The sequence below is a fragment of the Hippocampus bargibanti genome, linkage group LG02 (assembly GCF_051943395.1).
Source record: "Hippocampus bargibanti isolate YZ-2025 linkage group LG02, ASM5194339v1, whole genome shotgun sequence".
Classification (NCBI taxonomy): Eukaryota; Metazoa; Chordata; class Actinopteri; order Syngnathiformes; family Syngnathidae; genus Hippocampus; species Hippocampus bargibanti.
The window spans coordinates 32,732,291-32,758,223 of record NC_142735.1 but is presented as its reverse complement, the minus strand read 5'-3'; the positions used below and the strand labels follow the sequence as shown (position 1 = coordinate 32,758,223).

At 43.2% G+C, this 25,933-nt stretch overlaps 1 protein-coding gene across 9 annotated transcripts in view; it reads left to right on the top strand.

Annotated features, from left to right (window-relative positions):
* The first annotated feature begins 5,859 nt into the window (after window positions 1-5,859).
* Window positions 5,860-25,933, top strand: part of LOC148902477 (LIM and calponin homology domains-containing protein 1-like) — a 196,247-nt gene continuing 176,173 nt past the window's right edge. For 8 of the 9 annotated variants that reach the window (XM_088991062.1, XM_088991071.1, XM_088991066.1 and 5 more), the window contains exon 1: window positions 5,860-6,141. In XM_088991062.1, coding sequence (XP_088847188.1) covers window positions 6,052-6,141 — 90 coding nt within the window. In that variant the 5' untranslated portion in view covers window positions 5,860-6,051. Of the gene's footprint in view, window positions 6,142-24,060; window positions 24,208-25,933 lie in introns of all 9 variants that reach the window. The other variant, XM_088991069.1, reaches the window with a different exon arrangement.

The window sequence follows — 25,933 nt, the reverse complement described above, 5'->3', positions numbered from 1 at the left end:
GACGTCAAAGCCAGGCCAAAGCAAACATGCACATCAAACCATCATCATCATCAAAAATGATGGCGGACACTGATTCGCTCTGGCGAGCCCTGAAAGGGAAAAGCCGAAAGGAAAAGAAGAAGTTTCGATTAATATTATTTTGGTATTGGACTCATGTGGTATTTGGGGCTTTTTTGTTTGGTCTGAAAACTTCGTGTCGATCCGTGTTGATGGCGAAATTAGAAGGAAAAAAAGATAAATAAAGCAATGGTGAATCGTTGTGTGTTGCACCAAGATTACTATTTGATACTAGTTGACACAAATTCCCAGCAGAAAAATCAGCCCATTTCAAAGGGAGCCTACTTGTACATTTTCTGGGCGCCACATTGGAGTCCAGACGCCTCAAAATGAGACGGAAGGACTTCTTTAATTGATTGCAAACATTTATGCTTTCCTCTTCAAAATTATTTGAATCATATCCATAACTGGATGAGTAACAAGAATCAGAATCAGAATCAGAATCAGAAAACCTTTATTCGTCCCACAATGGGGAAATTTGCAGTCCATAGCAGCAGTTTGAAAGGGGATGTAGTGGGGGGTGAAAGGATAAAAAACAAGATATTCTGAGCATAATAAAATAAAAATGTCAACTATATACTGTGCAAATCTAAATGTGCAAAACCGTTTCATACAAAACTGTACATAGTGTATCAAGAAAGGCATATTGATATATGTAGCAGCTACATATATCAGCTATTAGCTGTTTTGCGTCAACCCATATTTACAAGTGTCCAGTTTTTTTTCTTCACATCTGATCATTGAGAATTGCAAAGCATCTTCTCCGAATCTGAAGCCATTGTTTTGATTCTCGAGTGAGGAAAGACGTCCTGGCGGGACCTTCTGAAGCTGAAACTTTCTGAGGTCATCTTGGGTTGGATTGGATTTGCCTTTATCAGTCTTGCAGTGGAGAAATTTACATTTCACAGAAGCAAAATTATGACAGAAATGAAATACATTTTGATGTAGTTTTGGGACACCTTAAGTCAATTTTATTGTTGTTTTGCATTTGACTAAAAATAACAGCCTGTGTGTCAGCAAAACCTGCAGAGAAGAAGCCAGCAAAAGCAAACATCCTTTGATCAATTCTTGACATAACAGCAGCCAAAACCACTTCTGAGAGAGAACATTACCTAATAATAATAAAAATACATTTCATTTAGAAGCGCCTGTCAAAACTCTCATGGTCACTATACAGTCACAGGATATGTTTTTCTGTGGGTGAGCAGCGGCAGCCACACGGGACAGCGTTCACTCAACCCGGCAGTAACTGAAATGCAAGATAGCCAGTTCGCTAGCTAGCAAATAGATAGCTAATAGCTAGCGAATAGATAGCTATTATCTAGCGAATATATAACTAATAGCTAGCGAATAGATAGCTAATAGCTAGCGAATAGATGGCTAATACCTAACGAATAGAAAGCTAATACCTAGCGAATAGATAGCTAATACCTCCCGATTAGGTAGCTAATACCTAGCGAATAGATAGCAAATAGCTAGCTAGCTATATAGCTAACTATATAGCAAAAAATGATAAGGATTCAGTTCAAAGTTAAATAACCATAATTGTATTATTTTTTTACTCTCGTTTGTTTTTTTTTTACATGATTGACAACTCGTTTATTGTGAAAGTGTCATGATCTGGTTGGCGACCAACGGGGGGCGCTGTCGGCCCCGCCTGCACCTACACAGGTGCTGGTCATCCCGATCAGATTGGCGACCAACGGGTATCGACGTCAGCCCTGCCGGCAGCCTCACAGGTGCTGGTCGTTATAATCACTGTCACTTAAAAGGACACCCGGTACGACCATCCGTTGTCGGGTCATTGTTTGCTGCTTGTTTGTTGCATGCATTGTGTATGTGTTTGTTTAACCTTGGCGGACTTTTACTTTTGGTCTTCTTTTGCTATTTTGCATTTTTTCCATTGAGATGATTTTGATGTTTTACATTTTGTTCCTGCTGACCTTTATTTTAATACAATTTGTCAAACAACCTTCTGCTCCCTCCTGCCTGCTTTTTGGGATCCGCACCCGCCATCACCACATCGCAAACCGTGACAGAAACTGCACTAGTATCATCATCAAAAAATTGCAAAGTGGCACTATACAGTTCCATTTCGGCTACTGTTCAAAAATAGTTGTATTAAGTTCATCCTGTCTACTGATATAGAATTTAAAACAGATTCTTTTCTTACAGACATGTCAGGTATTTGAACACCTACAATAAAAGAATCTGTTTTAAATTACTGGTCAAAGAGTTTAAAGAGTTAATGGCTTGGGGGAAGAAGTTGTTTAAATGTTTGCTGGATTTGGTGCGCATGGATTGGTAGCGCCTGCCTGAGGGGAGTAGCTGGAAAAGGGTGCGCAGGGTCCAGTAGGATTTTCTGCGCCCTAGTTTGGATTCTTGCAGTGTGCAAGTCCTCGAGAGTGGGTAGGGCGGTGTAAATGATTTTTTCGGCCGTCCTAACTGTCCGTTGAAGTCTGATTTTGTCCATTTTTGTGGCGGCCCCGAACCAAACGATGATGGAAGAACACAAGATGGATTTGATGACAGCCGTGTATTTGGGAGAGGTATTTCTTAGATATATGCAGTGGCGGGCCGTGCATGTCACTCCATAGTCTTTAGTCGTGCTACGTCTGAATCAATCAGTGGCGAATGTGGTCTGATATTACTACACGTCCACTAGAGACGTTTTGGCCAGGAAAAAAAAACATGTGACTTGAAGAAACAATACAGGACTGTCATTAAACTGTTCGAATTTTTATTATGAGTGTGTGGATTCATAACCTCGTAAAATTGCAATCTCATCTCATCTCATTTTCCGTACTGCTTATTCCTCATTAGGGTCGCGGGGGTAGCTGGAGCCTATCTCAGCTGTCTTCGGGCACGAGGCGGGGGACACCCTGAATTGGTTGCCAGCCAATCGCAGGGCACACAAAGACGTACAACAGTCACTCTCACACTCACACCTAGGGACAATTTGGAGTGGTCATTCTGCCTGCCATGCATGTTTTTGGAGTGTGGGAGGAAACCGAAGGACCCGGAGAAAACCCACGCGGGTCCGGGGAGAACATGCAAACTCCACACAGGGAGGCCGGACCGGGACGCGAACCGGCGACCTCTGCACTGTGAAGCCGGTGTGCCAACCGCTCGGCTACCGGGCTGCCCCTAAAATTGCAATATTATTTGGAATTATTAAATTATTAAAGTTTGAAAATGCACCATTCATTGATGGTGCGCCTTACACTCCGGTGCGCAAATTTTGAGTCATCGGTTGCCATGACAACAAAAATCAAATTTATTTGATCTTGTTTTTTGAAAGGTGTTTAACGTTTCTACGTTCATATTTTTTTTGTAATCCTCATCAACACTATTTGGAATGTGTTGTCATGAATCACTTCCTGTTCCGTGTCACGTCTTCAATGTTTGAACAGCGCGAAAGATATTGATCATATCATCTGTTCAACGTCATTAAAGTTGAACAGACGGACATTATATGGCGATTTAACTGAAGCTTCAACAATGCGCATGGACAGCTATCATATATAGGAAATAAAACTGTCACAAAATTAGTAGAAAGCACCAGGGAGTAAAACCAAAATCAAGTCGAATGCCAGAGTACAATGAGTTTTGAGACAGCTTTTAAAGGTGGCCAGCAATGGTGGAATGTAAAGGTAAAATAGTTAGCACGAGCAAGCGAATGATTTAAAAAAATCATTTGTGCCCGAAAGCCTTCTTATATCCTCTCCCTTGCGTCTGTGTAAGCTCTCAGTCGTACAGGAGTGGTCCATCGATGAGGTTTCTTCAGCCGTCATCTGTACAAATTTGAAGGTTTCGGACGTTTCGCCTCCTATCCAAGAGGCTTCGTCAGCGAACTAAAGTCTGACTGGTCGTATCGGCCCTATTTATATATCCCTAATATCCAGCCATGGCGGCGCCAGACACAGCTATGATAGGTCCCTACTCTCAGGTTGGGGGGAGCAAAGGACCACTCCCTGTGGCCCCACTGATTGTTCCCACATTCCTGACTAACGACTGGCCCATTTCCCCCACTCCCACCGGTACCACCTCATCAGCATTACGAATGTTGCCTAACCTGTTTTGCCGAAGCAGGCTATTGTATGAACGATCCAAATTGAACCTCACCCCACCAGCCCGGTTTAATGAAGGATTTTGTTGTTTTATAAGAATCGCTTCTTTTACACCCTTTTCAAACCATCTATGTTCTTTCGCTACGATTTTAACCTCATTGTCGTCAAATGAATGGTTGCTAGCTTTTAGGTGCCAATGTACTGCCGATTGAGGCCCACTTATATTATCCCTGCGATGTTGATAAAGTATTTTTTTGAGAATTTGTTGACTCTCCCCAATGTACTGCTCTTTACAATTTTCATTCTTACAATGTATGGAATAATGTAATTTTTCCGAAACTCCTGCAATGTAAGGTACTGCTACTCCTCTCCTTTTTGTATCTTGAGAATTATTTCTTGTTTCATTCCCTATTCTTTCTTTCTGACATTTGTTGAATGACCACTGAGGGTACCCACAGTTAGTGAGTGCTCGCCTGATATGTTTTGACTCCTTTTCTCTACCTTTAATGCTAGTTGGTATTAGTTTAGCCCTATGCTGGAGGGTTCTGATAACTCCTAATTTGTGTTGTAAAGGGTGGTTAGAGTCAAACAATAAGTATTGGTCAGTGTGCATAGCCTTCCTAAAGACTTCTGTTTTTAGCGCTCTGTCCTCTTTTATAATTACTTTACAATCCAAGAAGGCTAGTTGGTTCTCTTTAATGTCCTCACGAGTAAATTTAATGTTGAAGTCTACAGAGTTGAGGTGATCTGTGAAGGATTGAATTTCTTGTTTCTTAATTATGACAAAAGTATCGTCCACATATCTAAACCAGTGTCGAGGTTTTGTCCCCGGGAAGGATGTGAGGGCCTGTTTCTCCATCTCTTCCATGTACAGATTAGCCACTATAAGTGAAACTGGTGAGCCCATAGCACAACCATGAATTTGTTTATAAATTTTCCGGAAAAAAATCCAAAAATTGAATTTTATAAAAAAAATCATCACTCATTTGACGACAATGAGGTTAAAATCTTAGCGAAAGAACATAGATGGTTTGAAAGGGGGGTAAAAGAAGCGATTCTTATAAAACAACAAAATCCTTCATTAAACCGGTCTGGTGGGGTGACGTTCAATTTGGATCGTTCATACAATAGCCTGCTTAGGCAAAACAAGTTAGGCAACATTCGTAATGCTGATGAGGTGATACCAGTGGGAGTGGGGAAAATGGGCCAGTCGTTAGTCAGGAATGTAGGAACAATCAGTGGGGCCACAGGGAGTGGTCCTCTGCTCCCCCCAACCTGAGAGTAGGGACCTATCATAGCTGTGCCTGGCGCCGCCATGGCTGGACATCAGGGATGTATGAATAGGGCCGATACGACAAGTCAGACTTTAGTTCGCCGACGAAGCCTCTTGGAAAGGAGGCGAAACGTCCGAAACCTTCAAATTTGTACAGATGACGGCTGAAGAAACCTTCTCATCGATCCGCTCCCTTGATAAGTTTGATTGCAAGACAACACGTCACACGTTCGAAAGACGTTAACCTGTCCATGGGCACCGATCGCCAATTGAATGCCTTTCAAACGTCACCTCACCAAAAGGTAAGAGTCATTATTTAGCCACGCGTGTTTGCTTTATTTTGTGATTTAGTTTGTGTGCAACCATACCGGAAGCAATGTCGAAGACTGAAGCGAGCTTTGTGCTAACCGCCCCCCCTGCCCGCTCTCCCCCGCCTCCTCCTCTGCAGCCTGCCCGGCCCACTGCCACACACATTCGGTGGAGCTCAATCGCGGGGGAGTCACCGTGGCTCGATTGTCTCGCCGGTGCTGCTACTGCGACAGAACCGCTGGAGGCCAACCAACTTGGAATAACGGCGCTAGCCACTAAATTCACATATTCTGTGTGGGGTTTCTCAATTTTTGGACCCAACTATCACAACCACGCTCGAGCATGGCAAGTCCAGCAGCACACACCGGACAGTCGCATCAGCATCAACCGGTGACCGCGTCTGCTCTCAGGGAGGCTCATAAATGGATCGAGGTGAGCTGCTCGGTTGCCAAAAGCCAAGTGTCGCGTTGTTTATCATGTTGAACGTTTTGTTTGCAATTTGCATGCAACATCATCTCTTTGTCACCTGTTGAAAGGGGACATTCGGGTTCATGAAAAAAGTTGATTAAAAGGTTTCTTCAGCGGTCATCGTACTTCTTTAAAGGTGTTGGGCATTTTGTTTCTTTTCCAAGAGGCTTCGTCAGCGAACTAAAATTTTTGCTGGTAGCTCTGGCCCTATACAGGTAACATCCGAGTAACGACCGGGTTCCGTTCCGACAAAACAGTCGTAAGTCAAACCATTAAAATGAGAATAATCCGTTCCCAAGTCCCCATAAAAAAAATCTACTTTCTAATTTTCTAAGCCTTAAAAACTCCACAAAATACACCTTATTTTATGTATAATAAATGTGCTATGCTATTATAATTAAAGAAATAAACTGTACTGTATAATAACATTGTTTTGTTTACCTTTGTGATGGTCGTTGATGGCTTGGTCGAATGGAGTGGCCGGTTTCATCAGCTTTAAAGGACAACCGACGTCACTTTTTTGTTTTTTAACTGACATCAGAAACATGACTTAAAGTGTCCAAAATCTGCAAAAAAAATTGAGTCCCGCCCCCAGTTCGTGACGTCACGCCAAGACGTCTTGTATTGCTAGTGAATCAAAACAATTGCTTCAGATTCGGAGAATATGCTTTCTTGTTACACATTCAGTTATGAAGATGATTCAAATAGTTCTGAAGAGGAAAGCATACATGTTTGCAATCGATTAAATAATTTATTTGTGCCATTTTGAAATCTCTCACCCAAAAAAAGAGGCACAAACTGGCGACCTCCTGTGGCCACCTCCATTTCCACAGGGTGATAAATTCCTCATATGGTGTTTGGACACCCTCTTCTGGCCTTCTGGCGGCTTTTGGGTGCAACACAAGGTCCCCAGACTAAACAAGTACAGCAAAATACATTGACGTGATGTTAGGACCGCTACAATGCATCTTTTTTATGGTCAGGGGCCTGTCTGTCTGTCTGTCTGTCTGTCTGTCTGTCTGTCTGTCTGTCTATCTATCTATCTATCTATCTATCTATCTATCTATCTATCTATCTATCTATCTATCTATCTATCTATCTATCTATCTATCTATCTGTCTGTCTGTCTGTCTGTCTGTCTGTCTGTCTGTCTGTCTGTCTGTCTATCTATCTATCTATCTATCTATCTATCTATCTATCTATCTATCTATCTATCTATCTATCTATCTATCTATCTATCTATCTATCTATCTATCTATCTATCTATCTACCAAGCCTACGTGGTAACGATCTCAGTGGTGTGTTGTCAGCACGATCCAAATTAATCACACCGCTGTGGCGATTTAATGAAGGGTTTTTCTGTTTTATAAAAATAGCTTATTTTACTCTTCTTTCAAACCATCTATTTTATTTTGCTAAGATTTTGACCTCACTGTCATCAAATGAGTGGTTGCTTTTGTCAATCCACAATGGCCGAAGAAAAGGGGGAAATGGCGCTGACAACACACCACTGAGATCGTTACCACGTATGCTTGGTAGATAGATAGATAGATAGATAGATAGATAGATAGATAGATAGATAGATAGATAGATAGATAGATAGATAGATAGATAGATAGATAGATAGATAGATAGATCTGGCCATGGCCTCCGGCAATGTTTTTTTCTTTTCCACATTTCCCCCTTTTCTTCGGCCATTGTGGATTGACAAAACCACTGTTAAATTGATACAACAATATTTTTGCTTATGCAGCGCTACACATACAGTGTGCTAGCTCTGGCCAGTATGCTCTTATCACTCGCGGCTAGTGATACCTATGATTGGTTAGTGATTAGCCAATCATGTGGCTAATTAATCATAGTTTGCGAAAACTGACGTTTCTAGCGCCTTTCAGCAGACGTTGTATTGCCAACTCAAACTCTGATTGGTCAAAGCAAAAGTTTGATTGATACATATGATGCTCCAGGACCTTCAGAACTGATTGTGAAGGCGTCCAGGTGGATTTCCGAGCCTGGTAACAAATATTGGCTGAAAGAGTGGAGCATAAATGAGCGATGCAGCTCCAAGATTATGAGAGATGATCCATATTTGTAGTGAGCCAGCAGAAACAATGAGCGCATCGTGTGGACTGGATTTTTGCCTCCTTGCCAGCCCGTGAGGTCGCTCCGACAATCCGCACACAAGCGCCATTTTATTTCCTGCTGGGGAGAATCTCAGTGACAGCAACTCATTGCTTTTGACTTGTTGGACCATTTAGTCAGTCCACTGCATGAAAACTGTCAATAGTTTGTCATCTGTTGTTGTTTGTTTTCTGTTGATGGGCGGAATGCAGCTGCAGCTTTGACACAATGGCTTGTAGATGAGATAAATGCATCATGGCAGTGATTGAGTCAATGCAGCGGGGCCTCAGCTAGGTTTCTTTTTTTAAGACGGGGTAAGTCCCTCATTTAGCTCCCTCGAATGCTAGCTTATTGCTCATTAAACACAGTGATCATGTTGTCACTATCCCAATATCATTGAAGCAAAGGTCTTCGGATTGGATTGGATTTGCTTTTATTAATCTCGCAGTGGAGGAATTTACATTTGACATTCATTTCATACATTTCATTTTGCGGAATGGGGCACAAGTTAACCAGTCGTTTAATTGTTCATGTTTAGCATTTTTTTGGAAGATTTGGTTGGATGTGTAATAGCACCTCTATTTTCATTGCAATGGGTTTCAGTTATACTGTGGCTTACGAACGCTTTAGCTAACGAACTTTTTCGCCTTTCGAACGTTAAATTTGCGAGAATATAATCTTGGCATACAAACTATTTTTCGGGAAACCGGAGCGCCACAATGAGTGATGTGTTGTTCGCGAACGAGCCGGTTCTTGGAGCTGGATCTCTGAAGTTAACGAAGAGAGCCGGCTCCTAACAAAGCTGGAAATGGCAGCCAACTTTTTTTTGTCCTATTCCCCGCCCCCAGTCTTTGGTTAAAGCCGCACGTGATTGGTCAAGATCTGTGGTATAAGAGGGCGGGAGGATTATAGACACTCGCAGCAGTGAGGAGAAGGAGGAGGGGTTACAGAAACAGATGCATGCTGTGAACACATGAAACAGGAAAGGGAGACGACAGAGCTTGAAACAAAAAATAAGTGAAAAAAAAAACAAAAAACAAAAGTGAAATGGTGAGAGAACAGATAGAAAACACAGTGACGTTTGGACTCGTTTCAACCGTATTGATAGTTCAAAGGCAGAGTGTAGACTGCAAGATTAAAATATCCCATCAATCAGGCTCCACAAATAACCCGCACAAGCCATCTGTACAATTTGAAGAGAACATACAAACAAGGGAACCAGCTATTAATGAAGTTTCTAGTGTGTCTGCCTGCGTCTGTTGCTGTTGCAATATCACAACTTCCAAGATGTTCAACCCAGAGCTCCTTGAGACACGTTATGCAAAAAGCTATCCATTACATCAAACCATCAACGACCATCACAAAGGTAAATAAAACGACTTGATGATACAGTACAGTTTATTTCTTTAATTATAATATTAAATCACATTTATAATATATAAAATAAGGTATCCTGTGTGTAGTTTTAAGGCTTATTTCATGGGGACCTGGGAACGGATTATGCTTATTTTAATGGTTTCCTATGGGAAATTAATATGGGGTGTGGAATGGGGTGGCAGGTCGGAGGAAATTGCTGTTTGGAAGGAATCACATTCCATAAGGACGATAACTAAAGAAATAAACTGTACTATATAATAAAGTCGTTTTATTTACCTTTGTGATGGTTGTTGATGGCTTGATGGAATGGGATTCAGACTTCTCTTCTTGTGTTATGAAAGTCCGGTTCGGCATCTTTTTCCAAAAAAGGCCGGGCTCATCTGCATTAAATACTTGCTGAGGAACGTCACCTTCTTTCACCATTTCGACGAATGATCCCTTGTTGGCTTCGGCAGCTTTACTGTCAGAACTGGCTGTCTCACCATGACGAGTAATGAATCCCTGTACGGCGCTTAAAGTTCTCGAACCATTCGTTGCTAGCTTTAAAATCATCAATAAACAGCGAACTTCCAGGTTGCCGCATGACAATATCAGAGTGAATTTGCCGTGCCGTTCTCAGATACAATTGCTATATTCACGCTGTCGCCGGCTAGCTGTTTTTCGTTAATCCAAATTAACAGAAGTTTTTTAACCTCTTATATTGCCCGGGACCGTTGCTTTGACAGCACGGAAACAACTTTAGCAACACACGCACCTTTAATAGCTTCTTTGTTGCGAAGGATGGTAGCAATGGTGGACTTAGCATATTGCTACTGGGCTGTGAAGTCAGACAAACGCACACCTAGTTCGTGTTTCTCAATAATCTCCTTCTCCTCGACTGTAATTTTGTTTTGTGTCTTCTTCGGCTGAACACGAGCCGATTTCGGTCCCATAACAGCAAAAATATCTGTGATAAATCCTTGAAGACGAACGGCGTGTGCACTCAGAGAAAGGGGGTGTGGAAAGGTAGGTAGGCTGTGACGCTGTTCGGTCGTGTGGTTTGGTGTTCTTCCGCAGAAGATTACTCCGCCAGCTGTGGTGGGGCGGCGCTCCGTGTTTATCCCAAAAAGTAGTGCAGCCGTCACAACCTCGACAGTAGAGATGATCGTGGACTTCAGGAAACATCACACACCACATCTACCCCTCACACTATCTAACTGCCTTGTGTCAACCGTTGAGACCTTCAAGTTCCTGGGAATAAGTCTCCCAGGACATGAAGTGGGAGGTCAACACCAACTCTATCCTGAGAAAGGCCCAACAGAGAATGTACTTCCTGAGGCTGCTAAAGAAGCATGGCCTGCCACAGGAGGTGCTGCAACATTTCTACACGGCTGTCATCGAATCCATCCTGTGTTCCATCACTGTTTGGTTCGGGGCCGCCACAAAAATGGACAAAATCCAACTTCAACGGACAGTTAGGACGGTGGAATAAAATCATTGGCACCGCCCTACCCATTCTCGAGGACCACTTGCACACTGCAAGAATCCAAACTAGGGCGCGGAAAATCGTACTGGACCCTCCGCACCCTGCCCACCACCTTTTCCAGCTACTCCCCTCAGGCTGGCGCTACCGATCCATGCGCACCAAATCCAGCAGACATTTAAACAGCTTCTTCACCAAGCCATTAACTCTTTGAACAGTAGCCCAAATGGAACTGTATAGTGCCTCTTTGCAATTTGATGATGATACTAGTGCAGCGTGTTCGAACGGAAACAAATTCCTTGTGTGTTCCACATTCTGATTCTGATGCCAAGGTTTAATTTTCATATATTTACGTTTGTAAACCGAAAAGTTTGGCAAGGTGTTCGTTTTTATGTATAATAAATTTGCTATTGTATTGTAATTAAGGAAATAAAATGTACTTTATAATAAAGTCATTTTCTTGACCTTTGTGATTGGTGAAACTAAATAACATAATATGACAGCACAAAGACAATATGACAAAACAAAGACACCGAGAATCATTCATTCTTAAGCACTTTCTGTACCGTCTTTGTTACATGAAGCAGTTGTAGATGAAAGAGGAGAGGATCAAAGCGATGGTCGTTCATGTAGTTGCCTCTTGATGATATCAGAGTGAAGTTGCCGTGCTTTCTCGGTGATAATACCCTCACTCACACTGTCCCCTGCTAGCTGCTTTTCATTAATCCAAATCAACAAAAGTTTTTCAACCTCTTCTATTGCCTGAGACCGTTGCTTAGACAACACAGAAACACCCTTAGCCACACGCAGCAATGGTCGACTTAGCATACTGGTACTGGGACAGCTAAGTCTCGCAAGCGCACCTTGTTGGTGTTTTTCGATGATCTCCTTCTTCTGCTTGACCGTAATTTTCATTTGTGTCCTCTTCGGCTTAACACTAGCCTGTGGCGGGGTCTTTTTCAGTCCCATAATAGCAAAAGTACTCCACTCAATAACAAACCAAGTCTTCACTTAAACACAGGGAGTGTCGAAAACTAGTCCGCCAGCCACCGTGGTGGCGTTGTGTGGTTTGGCTCGTCTGCCGAAAAGTAGTTCGTCAGCCAAGACTATAAACTCGCAAATTTAATGTTCGTGAGGTCCCAAGCCCGGATAAATACAGAGGGTTGTGTCAGGACGGGCATCCGACGTAAAAGCTGGGCCAAAACAAACATGCGTATCATACCTCTGAAGATGGAGGTGACTGATTCGCTGTGGCGATCCCTTGAAGGGAAAAGCCGAAAGGAAAAGAAGAAGAAGAAGAAGAGGCGAAAAGTTTGTGAGCTGAAGCGTTTGTATGCGGAGGTATCTGTCACGGTTTGCGAGGTGGAGATGGCGGGTGCGGATCCCAAAAAGCAGGCAGGAGGGAGCAGAAGGTTTGACAAATTGTATTAAAATAAAGTCAGCAGGAACAAAATGTAAAACATCAAAATCATCTGAATGGAAAAAATACAAAATAGCAAAAGAAGACCAAAAGTAAAAGTCCGCCAAGGTTAAACAAACACATACACAATGCATGCAACAAACAAGCAGCAAACAATGACCCGACAACGGATGGTCGTACCGGGTGTCCTTTTAAGTGACAGTGATTATAACGACCAGCACCTGTGAGGCTGCCGGCAGGGCTGACGTCGATACTCGTTGGTCGCCAATCTGATCGGGACGACCAGCACCTGTGTAGGTGCAGGCGGGGCCGACAGCGCCCCCCGTTGGTCGCCAACCAGATCATGACACTTTCACAATAAACGAGTTGTCAATCATGTAAAAAAAAAACAAACGAGAGTAAAAAAATAATACAATTATGGTTATTTAACTTTGAACTGAATCGTTATCATTTTTTGCTATATAGTTAGCTATATAGCTAGCTAGCTATTTGCTATCTATTCGCTAGGTATTAGCTACCTAATCGGGAGGTATTAGCTATCTATTCGCTAGGTATTAGCTTTCTATTCGCTAGCTATTAGCCATATATTCGCTAGCTATTAGCTATCTATTCGCTAGCTATTAGTTATCTATTCGCTAGATAATAGCTATCTATTCGCTAGCTATTAGCTATCTATTTGCTCGCTAGCGAACTGGCTATCTTGCATTTCAGTTACTGCCGGGTTGAGTGAACGCTGTCCCGTGTGGCTGCCGCTGCTCACCCACAGAAAAACTTATCCTGTGACTGTATAGTGACCATGAGAGTTTTGACAGGCGCTTCTAAATGAAATGTATTTTTATTATTATTAGGTAATGTTCTCTCTCAGAAGTGGTTTTTGGCTGCTGTTATGTCAAGAATTGATCAAAGGATGTTTGCTTTTGCTGGCTTCTTCTCTGCAGGTTTTGCTGACACACAGGCTGTTATTTTTAGTCAAATGCAAAACAACAATAAAAATGACTTAAAGTGTCCCAAAACTACATCAAAATGTATTTCATTTCTGTCATAATTTTGCTTCTGTGAAATGTAAATGTCTCCACTGCAAGACTGATAAAGGCAAATCCAATCCAACCCAAGATGACCTCAGAAAGTTTCAGCTTCAGAAGGTCCCGCGCCCTTGTTCGTGACGTCACGCCAGGACGTCTTTCCTCACTCGAGAATCAAAACAATGGCTTCAGATTCGGAGAAGATGCTTTGCAATTCTCAATGATCAGATGTGAAGAAAAGAAACTGGACACTTGTAAATATGGGTTGACGCAAAACAGCTAATAGCTGGTCCCCGCTGGTCGCCAATCTGATCGGGACGACCAGCACCTGTGCAGGTGTAGGCGGGGCCGACAGCGCCCCCCGTTGGTCGCCAACCAGATCATGACAGTATCACTGTACTTCTGTTTTAGTTTGTGACACATGTTGAGGGATACCTTGAGTCAATGCCTAATTGATGAGGAATGGTCAATGGTCAATCACACCAAAATTTGGTCTTGCGATTCTACAAGTTTGATAGCTTGGAGAGAAATTGATTATCCAGTGTTTCCCACAGGGGGTGTTTCTAATTGGGTCACTCACGCTGAGTTGGTTTCCCTACATTGTGAGCTGCGACACTGGGTAGCTGAACTCTTTTTGCTGCCTAGGGTGCTCGTACAAGGATATTGTGCTTTTAGCTCTATCTTACAGCATTTTAATTTACAATGAGATCAGCATGTGGTTTACGCAAGAGATCGGTCCGTACTTTCTATAGTTGGAAAATAATTAATTTGTTTTGGATTCCTATTCAGGCCTGATTCCGTCTAACGACGGACTTGCAGCTCACAGTGGTGGCGATAACGTCACACTATTGTACCATTTAAAATTTTGGATGCGAAGAATGGATGCATTTTTATCCCACCCTCAAACCTGGTTTCTACCAAAGAGTATCAACCAAATTAATGAATACCTAGTAGGGGACAGCACCAAGATCACTAATAAAAGCCTACAAAAGTGCATGACATGGTTTTCATTGTTTGAGAGGGGGTTCTTTGGAAATACAGTAAAGTCTCGTTATATCGATATCGGTTATATCGATAGTACTGCTTATTACGATACTATTTCTATGAACGCAAGGAGAAAATTTACATGCCGCAGGATCGGATATATCGATAGTCCGGTTATATCGATATTTTTTACGACTCCCGAGAATATCGGTATAACGAGACTGTACTGTATGATTAATATTTGAGCACCTTAACTCATTCACTACCAGACAATGTGCAAAAATGTGTCCGCTCCAGAGTGCCAGGGTTTTTGTCACTGTCAATAATAATACTACTACTACTACTGCTACTACTACTACTACTAATAATAATAATAATAATAATAATAATAATTATCATTATCATTATCATTATCATTATCATTATCATTATCGTAATCATAATAATAATAATAATAATACATTTCATTTCTAAACGCCTTTAAAAACTCTCAAGGTGAGTTAAGGCCCGCTAGTATTATCCCTGCGATTTTTATAGTCTTTTTTTGATAATTTGTTGAGTCTCCCCAATGTACTGCTCTTTACAATTTTCATTCTTACAATGTATTGAATAAACTACATTACTTTGTTTTTCATTTGGCAGCCTATATTTTGGATGCACTAATTTTTGCCTTAAAGTGTTTATCTCATCTCATCTCATCTCATTTTCCGTACCGCTTATTCCTCATTAGGGTCGCGGGGGTTACTGGAGCCTATCTCAGCTGTCTTCGGGCACGAGGCGGGGGACACCCTGAATTGGTTGCCAGCCAATCGCAGGGCACACAAAGACATACAACAGTCACTCACACACTCACACCTAGGGACAATTTGGAGTGGTCAATCTGCCTGCCATGCATGTTTTTGAGTGTGGGAGGAAACCGGAGGACCCGGAGAAAACCCACGCGGGTCCGGGGAGAACATGCAAACTCCACACAGGGAGGCCGGACCGGGACGCGAACCGACGACCTCTGCACTGTGAAGCCGGTGTGCTAACCACTCGACTACCGGGCCGCGTAAAAGTGTTTATCGGTTTGAAATAAGTAGGAATTTTGTGTTGCCAAAGGACGCTTTGTAGTTTTTCAGTAACTCCTGCAATGTAAGGTACTGCTACTCCTCTCCTTTTTGTATCTTCAGAATTTTTGGTTACATTCCCTATTCTTTCTTTATGACATTCGTTAAATGACCACTCCAAATTGGTTTGTATTGCGCTTTAACAACACCTGGAACAAAGTGCTAACATGGGAAAAAAACATTGCCAGAGGCCACGGCCAGCGCTTTATCGGCACCCAAGCATGAAAAACAAAAAAAAATACCCGTACAGGGATGGCGCTCGACCGCATATTTTCAATTCCCGAATAAATTCATGAATGGCGGTCAATGAGTTAATGAATCAAAAAGTTTCCCCCAAAAAAATTTAATATGATAAATTCTGCATCTGGTGTGCCCACACCATTGATGGCATTTACAGTATAATTGATTTTCTCCCTTTCTCATGTATAAATTGCATGCTTGTCTGAACGCAATCATGACGAATGAATGTCTTTCACTGTGCACGCACTAGTTTGTCCACCGTTGAGTGTCAAATAATTCCTGGAGTGGAATGGCTTACATGAAAGTGTGGACCTCCTGAGCGCTGTTATCGCCATCCTCTTGCTACTAGCAAAGGGATAAAGTCTAATCCTGACTAATCTATCCAGCTGCACCTCCCTCTTTCCAGGAGGCAGGGTGTGTGTGGGGGGATTGTGCATTGAAAGCTCCCATAAAGTGGTCTGTGTCTCATTTGGATGCCATCGAGCTGCATGAATTGAGCAAAACAGTGATACCTCAGTTTACAAACTTAATTGGTTCCCAGAAAGTGTGTGTTAGGTGAAAGGTTTGTCTTCCAAATATTTATTTCCCATAAGAAAGCATTAAAATGAGAATAATCCTGTTCCCTGGTCCCCACAAAACATAATTTTCTACTAAATAAGCCTTAAAACTACACAGAATATACCTTATTTTATGTATAATAAATGTGTTATTGTATTGTAATTAAAGAAATAAACTGTACTGTACAATAAAGTCGTTTTATTTACCTTTGTTATAGTCGTTGATGGCTTGGTGGAATGGATAGCTTTTTGCTTCAAAGAGAGAAGTGATAATGCACTGTATCATAAAGTTGTTTCAGTTACCTTTGTGATGATAGTTGTAAATGGATGACGAACTTCCAGGTTGCTTCTTGATGATGTCCGAGTGAAGTTTCCGTGCTTTCTTGGCCATAATATCCCCACTCACGTTGCGGTGGGGTCTTTTTCGGTCCCATAATAGCAAAAGTAGACACTCGATAACAAACCACATCCACACTCAAAGAAAGGGAGCAATAATAATAATAATAATAATAATAATAATAATAATAATAATAATAATAATAATAATAATAATAATAATAATAAATTTCATTTATTATCTTGTATTTTGTTTTTCTACTTTCATTCCTTTCATTTGCTGCCGTGAGATTATAAATTACTCCACTAAGAGACTAATAAAGGAAAATCCAATCCAATAAGCACCTTTCAAAACTCTCAAGGACACTTTGTCACAGGATATTTTTTTCTGCTGGCGAGCAGCGGCAGCCACACGTGCCAGCGTTCACTCAACCCGGAAGTAACATAAAGTTAAAAAAAAAACAAAAAACTGAATCACAAATATGACAACATAAAGACACAGAGGGTCATTCATTCTTCAGCACTTTCTGTACCCTCTTTGTGACATGAAGCAGTTCTAGATGAAAGAGGAAAGGATCAAAGCGTCCTTTTCAGCAGTGGATCAGGGACGTCATGGTGGAATGTGCACGTCTACTACAAGCTAAATGTTGATACGTCTGTGTAAGCTCTCAGTCGTACAGGAGTGGTCCATCGATGAGAAGGTTTCTTCAGCCGTCATCTGTACAATTTTGAAGGTTTCGGACGTTTCGCCTCCTATCCAAGAGGCTTCGTCAGCGAACTAAAGTCTGACTGGTCGTATCGGCCCTATTTATATATCCCTAATGTCCAGACATGGCGGCGCCGGACACAGCTATGATAGGTCACTACTCTCAGGTTGGGGGGAGCAGAGGACCCCTCCCTGTTGCCCCACTGATTGTTTCTACATTCCTGACTAACGACTGGCCTATTTCCCCCACTCCCACCGGTATCACCTCATCAGCATAACGAATGTTGCCTAACCTGTTTTGCCTAAGCAGGCTATTGTATGAACGATCCAAATTGAACCTCACCCCACCAGACCGGTTTAAAGAAGGATTTTGTTTTTTTATAAGAATCGATTCTTTTACCCCCCTTTCAAACCATCTATGTTCTTTCGCTAAGATTTTAACCTCATTGTCGTCAAATGAGTGGTTGCTAGCTTTTAGGTGCAAATGTACTGCCGATTGAGGCCCACTTGTATTATCCCTGCGATGTTGATAAAGTCTTTTTTTGAGAATTTTTTGAGTCTCCCCAATGTACTGCTCTTTACAATTTTCATTCTTACAATGTATGGAATAAACTACATTACTTTGTTTTTCATTTGGTACCCTATCTTTTGGATGCACTAATTTTTGCCTTAACGTGTTTATCGGTTTGAAATAAGTTGGAATTTTATGTTGCCAAAGGACTCTTTGTAATTTTTCAGAAACTCCTGCAATGTAAGTTACTGCTACTCCTCTCCTTTTTGTATCTTGAGAATTATTGGTTTCATTCCCTATTCTTTCTTTCTGACATTTGTTAAATGACCACTGAGGGTACTCACAGTTAGTGAGTGCGCTCCTGATATGTTTAGACTCCTTTTCTAGCAGGAATGTAGAAACAATCAGTGGGGCAACAGGGAGGGGTCCTCTGCTCCCCCCAACCTGAGAGTAGTGACCTATCATAGCTGTGTCCGGCGCCGCCATGCCTGGACATTAGGGATATATAAATAGGGCCGATACGACCAGTCAGACTTCAGTTCGCTGACAAAGCCTCTTGGATAGGAGGCGAAACGTCCGAAAACTTCAAAATTGTACAGATGACGGCTGAAGAAACCTTCTCACTAAATGTTGATAGCAAACACGCAGCTGTAGCATCCATTGACGAAGAGGTTGTCTCACATCACCTGTCCCACGTAAATCCGCTTCAAATCCAAGCTGTAATACTGTAATACCTTCACTCACACTGTCCCCTACTAGCTGCTTTTCATTAATCCAAATCAACAGAAGGTTTTCTCTTGTGTCCTCTTTGGCTTAACACTAGCCTGTGGCGGGGTCTTTTTCCGTCCCATAATAGCAAAAGCACTCCAGTTGATAGCAAACCACGTCCGCACTCAAAGAAATGGGGTGACGAAAACTAGTCCGCCAGCCACCTGTTCGACCGTGTGATTTGGTGTCCATCCACCGAAAAACTAGTTTTTCTGCCGGGTTTATGTGCTCGCGAATTTAATGTTCGTGGGGCAAAACATTCGTAAGCTAAAGAGTTTGGAAGCTGAGGTATCGCTGTATAGCCATAAATGAAATTGTATCCCAATGTTATTTTACGTTGACGAGAATATGTGAATTGTCTCTTTTCACGCTGTTTGTAAGGCAAGTGATGTAAAAGTCTGTTCAGGCTTTCTAGTTCCTCAAACTTGACATGACCCGGGTTTGACATTGTTCCAAAAATGTGTCTGTAAAAATGAAAGCCACCTCTTCCATCCGATATAGAGTAAACAAACCCTCCTTCACTATTTGGATAAAAACAATGACATGAAACTTTGAATGCCCTCCCGCCCAATGTCAGCCATGAAAACTGTTGAGAAACAATTTGGGGTGATGAGATCCAAACATCAATGCTTATTAATGAAGGCGCTTATAAATGAAATGTATTATTATTATTATTATTATTATTATTATTATTATTATTATTATTATTATTATTATTATTATTATTATTAGGGCGGCCCGGTAGTCGAGTGGTTAGCACACCGGCTTCACAGTGCAGAGGTCGCCGGTTCGCGTCCCGGTCCGGCCTCCCTGTGTGGAGTTTGCATGTTCTCCCCGGACCCGCGTGGGTTTTCTCCGGGTCCTCCGGTTTCCTCCCACACTCCAAAAACATGCATGGCAGGCAGATTGACCACTCCAAATTGTCCCTAGGTGTCAGTGTGAGAGTGACTGTTGTATGTCTTTGTGTGCCCTGCGATTGGCTGGCAACCAATTCAGGGTGTCCCCCGCCTCGTGCCCGAAGACAGCTGAGATAGGCTCCAGCAACCTCTGCGACCCTAATGAGGAATAAGCGGCATGGAAAATGAGATGAGATGAGATTATTATTATTATTATAATTATTATTATTATTATTATTATTATTATTATTATTATTATTGTTGTTGTTGCCCACTGCCTTTTCCATCGACTTTTCCCACATTTCCCACAAAACTTATCCTGTGATCTTGAGAGTTTTGAAACGCGCTTATAAATGAAATATATGTATGCCCAGCACCTTTTCCAGCAACTTTTCATAGGGAATCGCTTAGTATTGACGGTGCGGAAAAGGGCGGAAAATCCTGTTAGCCCGTCCGCACCCTGCCCACTACCTTTTTCCATTAACTTTTCATAGGGAATAGCTTGATAACAAAGGCACGTAAAATCCCACTGAACCCTCCGCACCCTGCCCACTTGTCATGATCTGGTTGGCGACCAACGGGGGGCGCTGTCGGCCCCGCCTGCACCTGCACAGGTGCTGGTCGTCCCGATCAAATTGGCGACCAGCGGGTAGCGACGTCAGCCCTGCCGGCAGCCTCGCAGGTGCTGGTCGTTATAATCAATGACACTTAAAAAGACACCTGGCACGATCATCCGGTGCCGATTCATTGTTTGTTTGCTGCTTGGTTGCAGCATGCATCGTGTACGTGTTTGTTAACCTTGGCGGGCTTTTACTTTTGGTCTTCTTTTGCTACTTTGTATTTTTTCCATTCAGATCATTTTGATGTTTTACATTTTGTTCCTGCTGACTTTATTTTAATACAATTTGTCAAACAAACTCCTACTCACTCCTGCCTGCTTTTTGGGATCCGCACCCGCCATCACCACCTCGCAAAATGTGACAGAATTACCCGACCCACCATCGGATCCCGCAGGTAAAACGGACCCGTCTCATTTCAACCCTGTGCCTGGCAACGCTACGTCCACGTTAGCCCATGCCTCGTCGAGTTTGAATTATGTAACTCGACGAGCCGTAACGTCCACGTCAACGTCCGGCCGAGACCTCCTTCCAGGTGGCCGTCCAGGGTGACACTGGGTGTCTGGCAGTGCACGCCCACGTCCAGCCACGCTGTCGTCGTGCATGTTTGAATTGAGTCACATCCACGACGAGCCGTGCAACGTCAGCGTTCCACATAAGTCCGAGACCCCACTCATCGCTGGATCCCGAAGCGGCTAAGGACTGGTCTCGTTTCCCCGGTGCCGGGCGGTTCGCGTCCACGTCAGCCCACGCCTCGTCGAGTTTGAATCGCGTCACTCGACGAGCCGTAACGTCCACGCCAACGTCCGGTCGAGACCCGTTCCCATACAGCCGTCCAGGGTGCCACTCTGCGCCTGTCAGTGCAACGTCCACGCCGCCCCATGCGTCGTCGCGTGAACGTGCGAGAGGGATCGCACTCACGCCCACGACGATCCGAGCCGCGTCTTCGTCCATCCCAGGCCGAGTCCCGTTCCCATCAGGCCGCCGCCCATCATATGCTGGAGAGGCAACGATTGCCGTCTCCATCATCGTTTCCAGGCGAGTTGGACCTTTTGGGAGACTGTTGGGACTTCTGGAAGCAGTCCCTTGAAGGGGGGGTACTGTCATAATCTGGTTGGTGACCAACTGGTGGCGCTGTCGGTCCCGCCTGCACCTGCACAGGTGCCGGTCGTTTCCAATCAGTCACACTCAAAAGGACACCTGGCACGACCATTCGGTGTCGGGTAATTGTTATATGTCATTGAATGCTGTTGAACACATTGTATGCTGTTGGATGCAATTGTATGCATTGTGTGCAGTGCATGTGTTTGTTTAATCTTGGCGGACTTTTACTTTTGGTCTTCTTTTGCTACTTTGTATTTTTTCCATTCAGATTATTTTGATGTTTTACATTTTGTTCCTGCTGACTTTAATTTAATACAATTTGTCAAACAACCTCCTACTCACTCCTGCCTGCTTTTTGGGATCCGCACCCGCCATCACCACCTCGCAAAACGTGACACCACTACCTTTTCCAGCAACTTTTCATTGGGAATCGCTTGATAACAAGTGCGCTGAAAATCCTGTTGGACCCTCCGCACCCTGCCCACTACCTTTTCCAGCGACTTTTCCCACATTTCCCACAAAACTTATCCTGTGACCTTAAGAGTTTTGAAACACGCTTATAAATGAAATGTATAATAATAATAAAAATATAAACTCTGGGAAAGAGTAGTTGAAGCTAGACTAAGAGCAGAAGTGAACATTTGTGAGCAGCAGTATGGCTTCATGCCAAAAAAGAGTACGGCAGATGCAATGTTTGCTTTAAGAATGCTGATAGAGAAGTACAGAGAAGGTCAGAAGGAATTGCATTGTGTCTTTCTAGATCTGGAGAAAGCGTATGACCAGGAATGCCCAGAGAAGAGCTGTGGCATTGCATGAGGAAGTCTGGAGTGACGGAAAAGTATGTTAGAGCGGTACAAGACATGTATCGTGACTGTAAGATATGTATGTGATGTAAGATTGTGAGGTGTGCTGTCGGTATGACTGAGGAATTCAAGGTGGAGGTGGGACTCCACCAGGGGTCAGCTCTGAGCCCCTTCTTGTTTGCTATGGCGATGGACAGGCTGACATACAATGTTAGACAAGAATCTCCTTGGACCATGATGTTTGCAGATGACATTGTGATCTGTAGCGAGAACAGGGAACAGGTGGCGGAGAAACTAGAGCTGTGGAGATATGCCCTGGAAAGGAGAGGAATGAAGATCAGTCGCAGCAAGACGGAATATATGTGTGTGAATGAGAGGGATCCAAGTGCAAGAGTGATGCTACAGGGAGAAGAGATAAAGAAGGTGGAGGATTTTAAGTACTTGGGGTCAACTGTCCAGAGCAATGGAGAGTGTGGAAAAGAGGTAAAGAAGTCTGTCCAGGCAGGCTGGAGCGGCTGGAGAAAAATGTCAGGTGTGATGTGTGATAGAAGGGTTTCAGCTAGGATGAAAGGAAAATTGTATAAAACCGTGGTGAGACCAGCCATGATGTTTGGACTGGAGACAGTGCCACTGAAGAAAAGACAGGAAGCAGAGTTGGAGGTAGCAGAGCTGAAGATGTTGAGGTTTTCTTTGTGTGTGACCAGGTGGGGTAGGATCCGGAATGAGTACATTAGAGGGACAACTGATATTAGAGGCTTTGGAGAGAAAGTCAGGGAGGCCAGACTGAGATGGTTTGGACATGTCCAGAGGAGAGAGAGTGACTATATCGGGAGAAGGATGCTGAGTCTTGAACTGCCAGGCAGGAGACCGAGAGGAAGACCGAAGAGGAGGTTTATGGATGTGGTCAAAGAGGACATGAAAGTAGCTGGTGTGAGAGAAGAGGATGCACAAAACCGGGAAAGATGGAGGACATTGATTGCTGTGGCGACCCCTGAGGGGAACAGCCGAAAGGAAAAGAAGATAATAATAATAATAATAATAATAATAATAATAATAATAATAATAATAATAATAATAATAATAATACATTACATTTTAAGTGCCTTTCAAAGCTCTCAAGGACACTTTACAGTCACAGACTAGCATATGTACTATAATAAATAAAATACAATCACAAATAGAATGCAATAAATATTGTTATTATTATTATTATTTATAGCTCGATAACCAGGGTGCGGAAAATCTTACTGCATCCTCCGCACCCTGCCCACCACCTTTTCCAGCAACTTTTCATATGTAATAGCTTGATAACAAGGGTGTGGACAATCCCACTGGACCCTCCGCACCCTGCCCACTACCTTTTCCAGAGACTCCCCTTAGTCAGGCCAGGCGCGGCCGATTCATGCGCACCAAATCCAGCAGACATTTAAACAGTTTCTTCCCCCGTCACCATTAACTAAACAATAACCCAAATAGAACTGTATAGTGCCTCCATTTGTCTTATGATGATACTAGTGCAGCGTGTTCTACCGGAGACAAATTCCTCGTGTGTTTTACATACTTGGCCAATAAAGACGATTCTGATTCTGATTCTCATATGAAGAAAACTTTTTTTGAAGGTGCAACAGTTGCAACTAGCTATGGCCCATTTTTCAATTATTTTTTTCTGGAATTATCTGTAGCAACTAATGGGGCACATAACATCTGTTCGAGGTCCAGAATTGATTTGAGAAAAGTCACAAATTCTGCACGTCTGCCTGCCTGATACTTCTTTGTTCTGTCTATGTATTTTTAATTGTGTTCTTCACGCTGAAATGCGCAACTGCATTGGCATTCATGATTTGTCCAAGGTCTCATGGAAGCCGAACTGCCATGGAATCTGTGTTCCAACATAGTCGTGCCACTATAAACAAGCCGTCACTGGAGCTCCTGATGACTTCAACCTTGACGAATGCGGCGCATCAGGGCGGTGACGAAAGAGGAGAGCAAGTCTGAACGTGAGGACCAGAGAACAGTCGTATCTCTTGGCATGTTTGTTGGGGGTCTTTGTTGCTTTGAGGGGACAGACAACGTGCAATCCAGATGAACCGAGCTGTTGATGGTCTGTGATAGGCCCCAATGTTTGTGCTAATGCCAGTTGCTGACTACCTAGCTCATAATAAATAATAATACATTACGTTTTAAGCGCCTTTCAAAGCTCTCAATGCCACTTTACTCAAGCATAGGTACTATAATAAATAAAATATAATCACAAATACAATACAATAAATAACATACAATTATAAATAGAAACAAGAGAGAGCTACACAGAAAATTCAATTTTAAATAGATGCGCTTTGAGATGGGACTTGAAGGTGGGAAGAGAATCAATGTTATGAATACTGGGAGGAAGTGAGTTCCAAAGTTTGGGGGCAGAGCAGCTGAAGGCTCTGTCACCCATCGTGCTGAGACGGGGGGGCACAGAGGCGGAAGGAGGTAGAGGATCTGAGGGAACGTGAAGGAATTTGAAAATGGTCAGAAAGGTATGGGGTGGGGGACAAGGTTATGTATAGCTTCAAATGTATAAAGAATAATTTTAAAGTTGATTCTATATTTGACCGGGAGCCAGTGGAGCTCTTGGAGGACGGGGAGATGTGGTGAAAGGATGAGGTTCTGGTGATGATCCGAGCTGAAGCATTCTGGACGAGTTGAAGTTTGTGGAGTTTGAGTCGGTTTGCTGGAGAGATAGAGCTGGGTGTCATCCGCTGTGAAAAGTCACCAGGACTTTTCCACGTTCGTTGAGGCAAAGAAAGTGAAGCTTACAGTCCTTGATGTCCTGCATCAGTTCCCCCTATCCAGTAAGCGAGCAGACGTTTAGAAGGCCGAAGATGACAGCGGTGCAGTCCTTTGTGTCAGTGTTTTCGTACCTAGCAAGGCTGGCTAATACGCTCTGATCCACGGATTGGCGGTTATTTTTTGCGAAGGGAGGTGAAGTCCCTCAAATCATCGACTTTTCTTTTCCCTTAGGAGGGCTTTTATGCCGGGATCAATCCATGGTTTGTTGTTGGAAAAACACCGCACAGTCCAGGTGGGTATGGTGTCTTGTTCACAAAATTAATGTAGTCTGTGATGGTGTCGGTGAGTGAATCAATATCCTCCCCATGAATCTCAGTGAAGCGCTCCCACCTGGTTGAGTCAAAACAGTCCCGCAGAGCTTCTTCAGCTTCTGTGGACCATCTTCTGACCGTGCGGGTCACAGCTGGTTGCCTCTGGACAATGGATTTGTACACAGGCTGGAGATAAACCATATTGTGGTCTGCTCTTCCGAGAGGGGGGATGGGGGAGGGTTTGTATGCATCCTTGGCGTTGGAATAAAATAGGTCCAATATGTTATTGTCTCTGGTAGCACAAGTTACATACTGTGTGAATGTTGGGAGGGAGCATTCTAGGGAAACTTGATTGAAGTCCCCTGAGATGATGAACAAGGCGTTGGGGGACTGGGTGTTCAACTTGTTTACAACAGTCATGAGGACATCGGAAGCAGCGCCGCCATTTGCCGTAGGGGGAATGTACGCCGTAACGGCTATGGCGTGTGAAAATTCCCGTGGCAGGTAATGCGGCCGGTCGCTAACGGCTAGCAGCTCGATGTCACGAGTGCAGAGTTTTTCCTTGACCGTGATGTGCCCAGGGTTGCACCATTTGTCATTCAAAAACACAGCAACTCCCTCTCCTTTCTGCTTACCG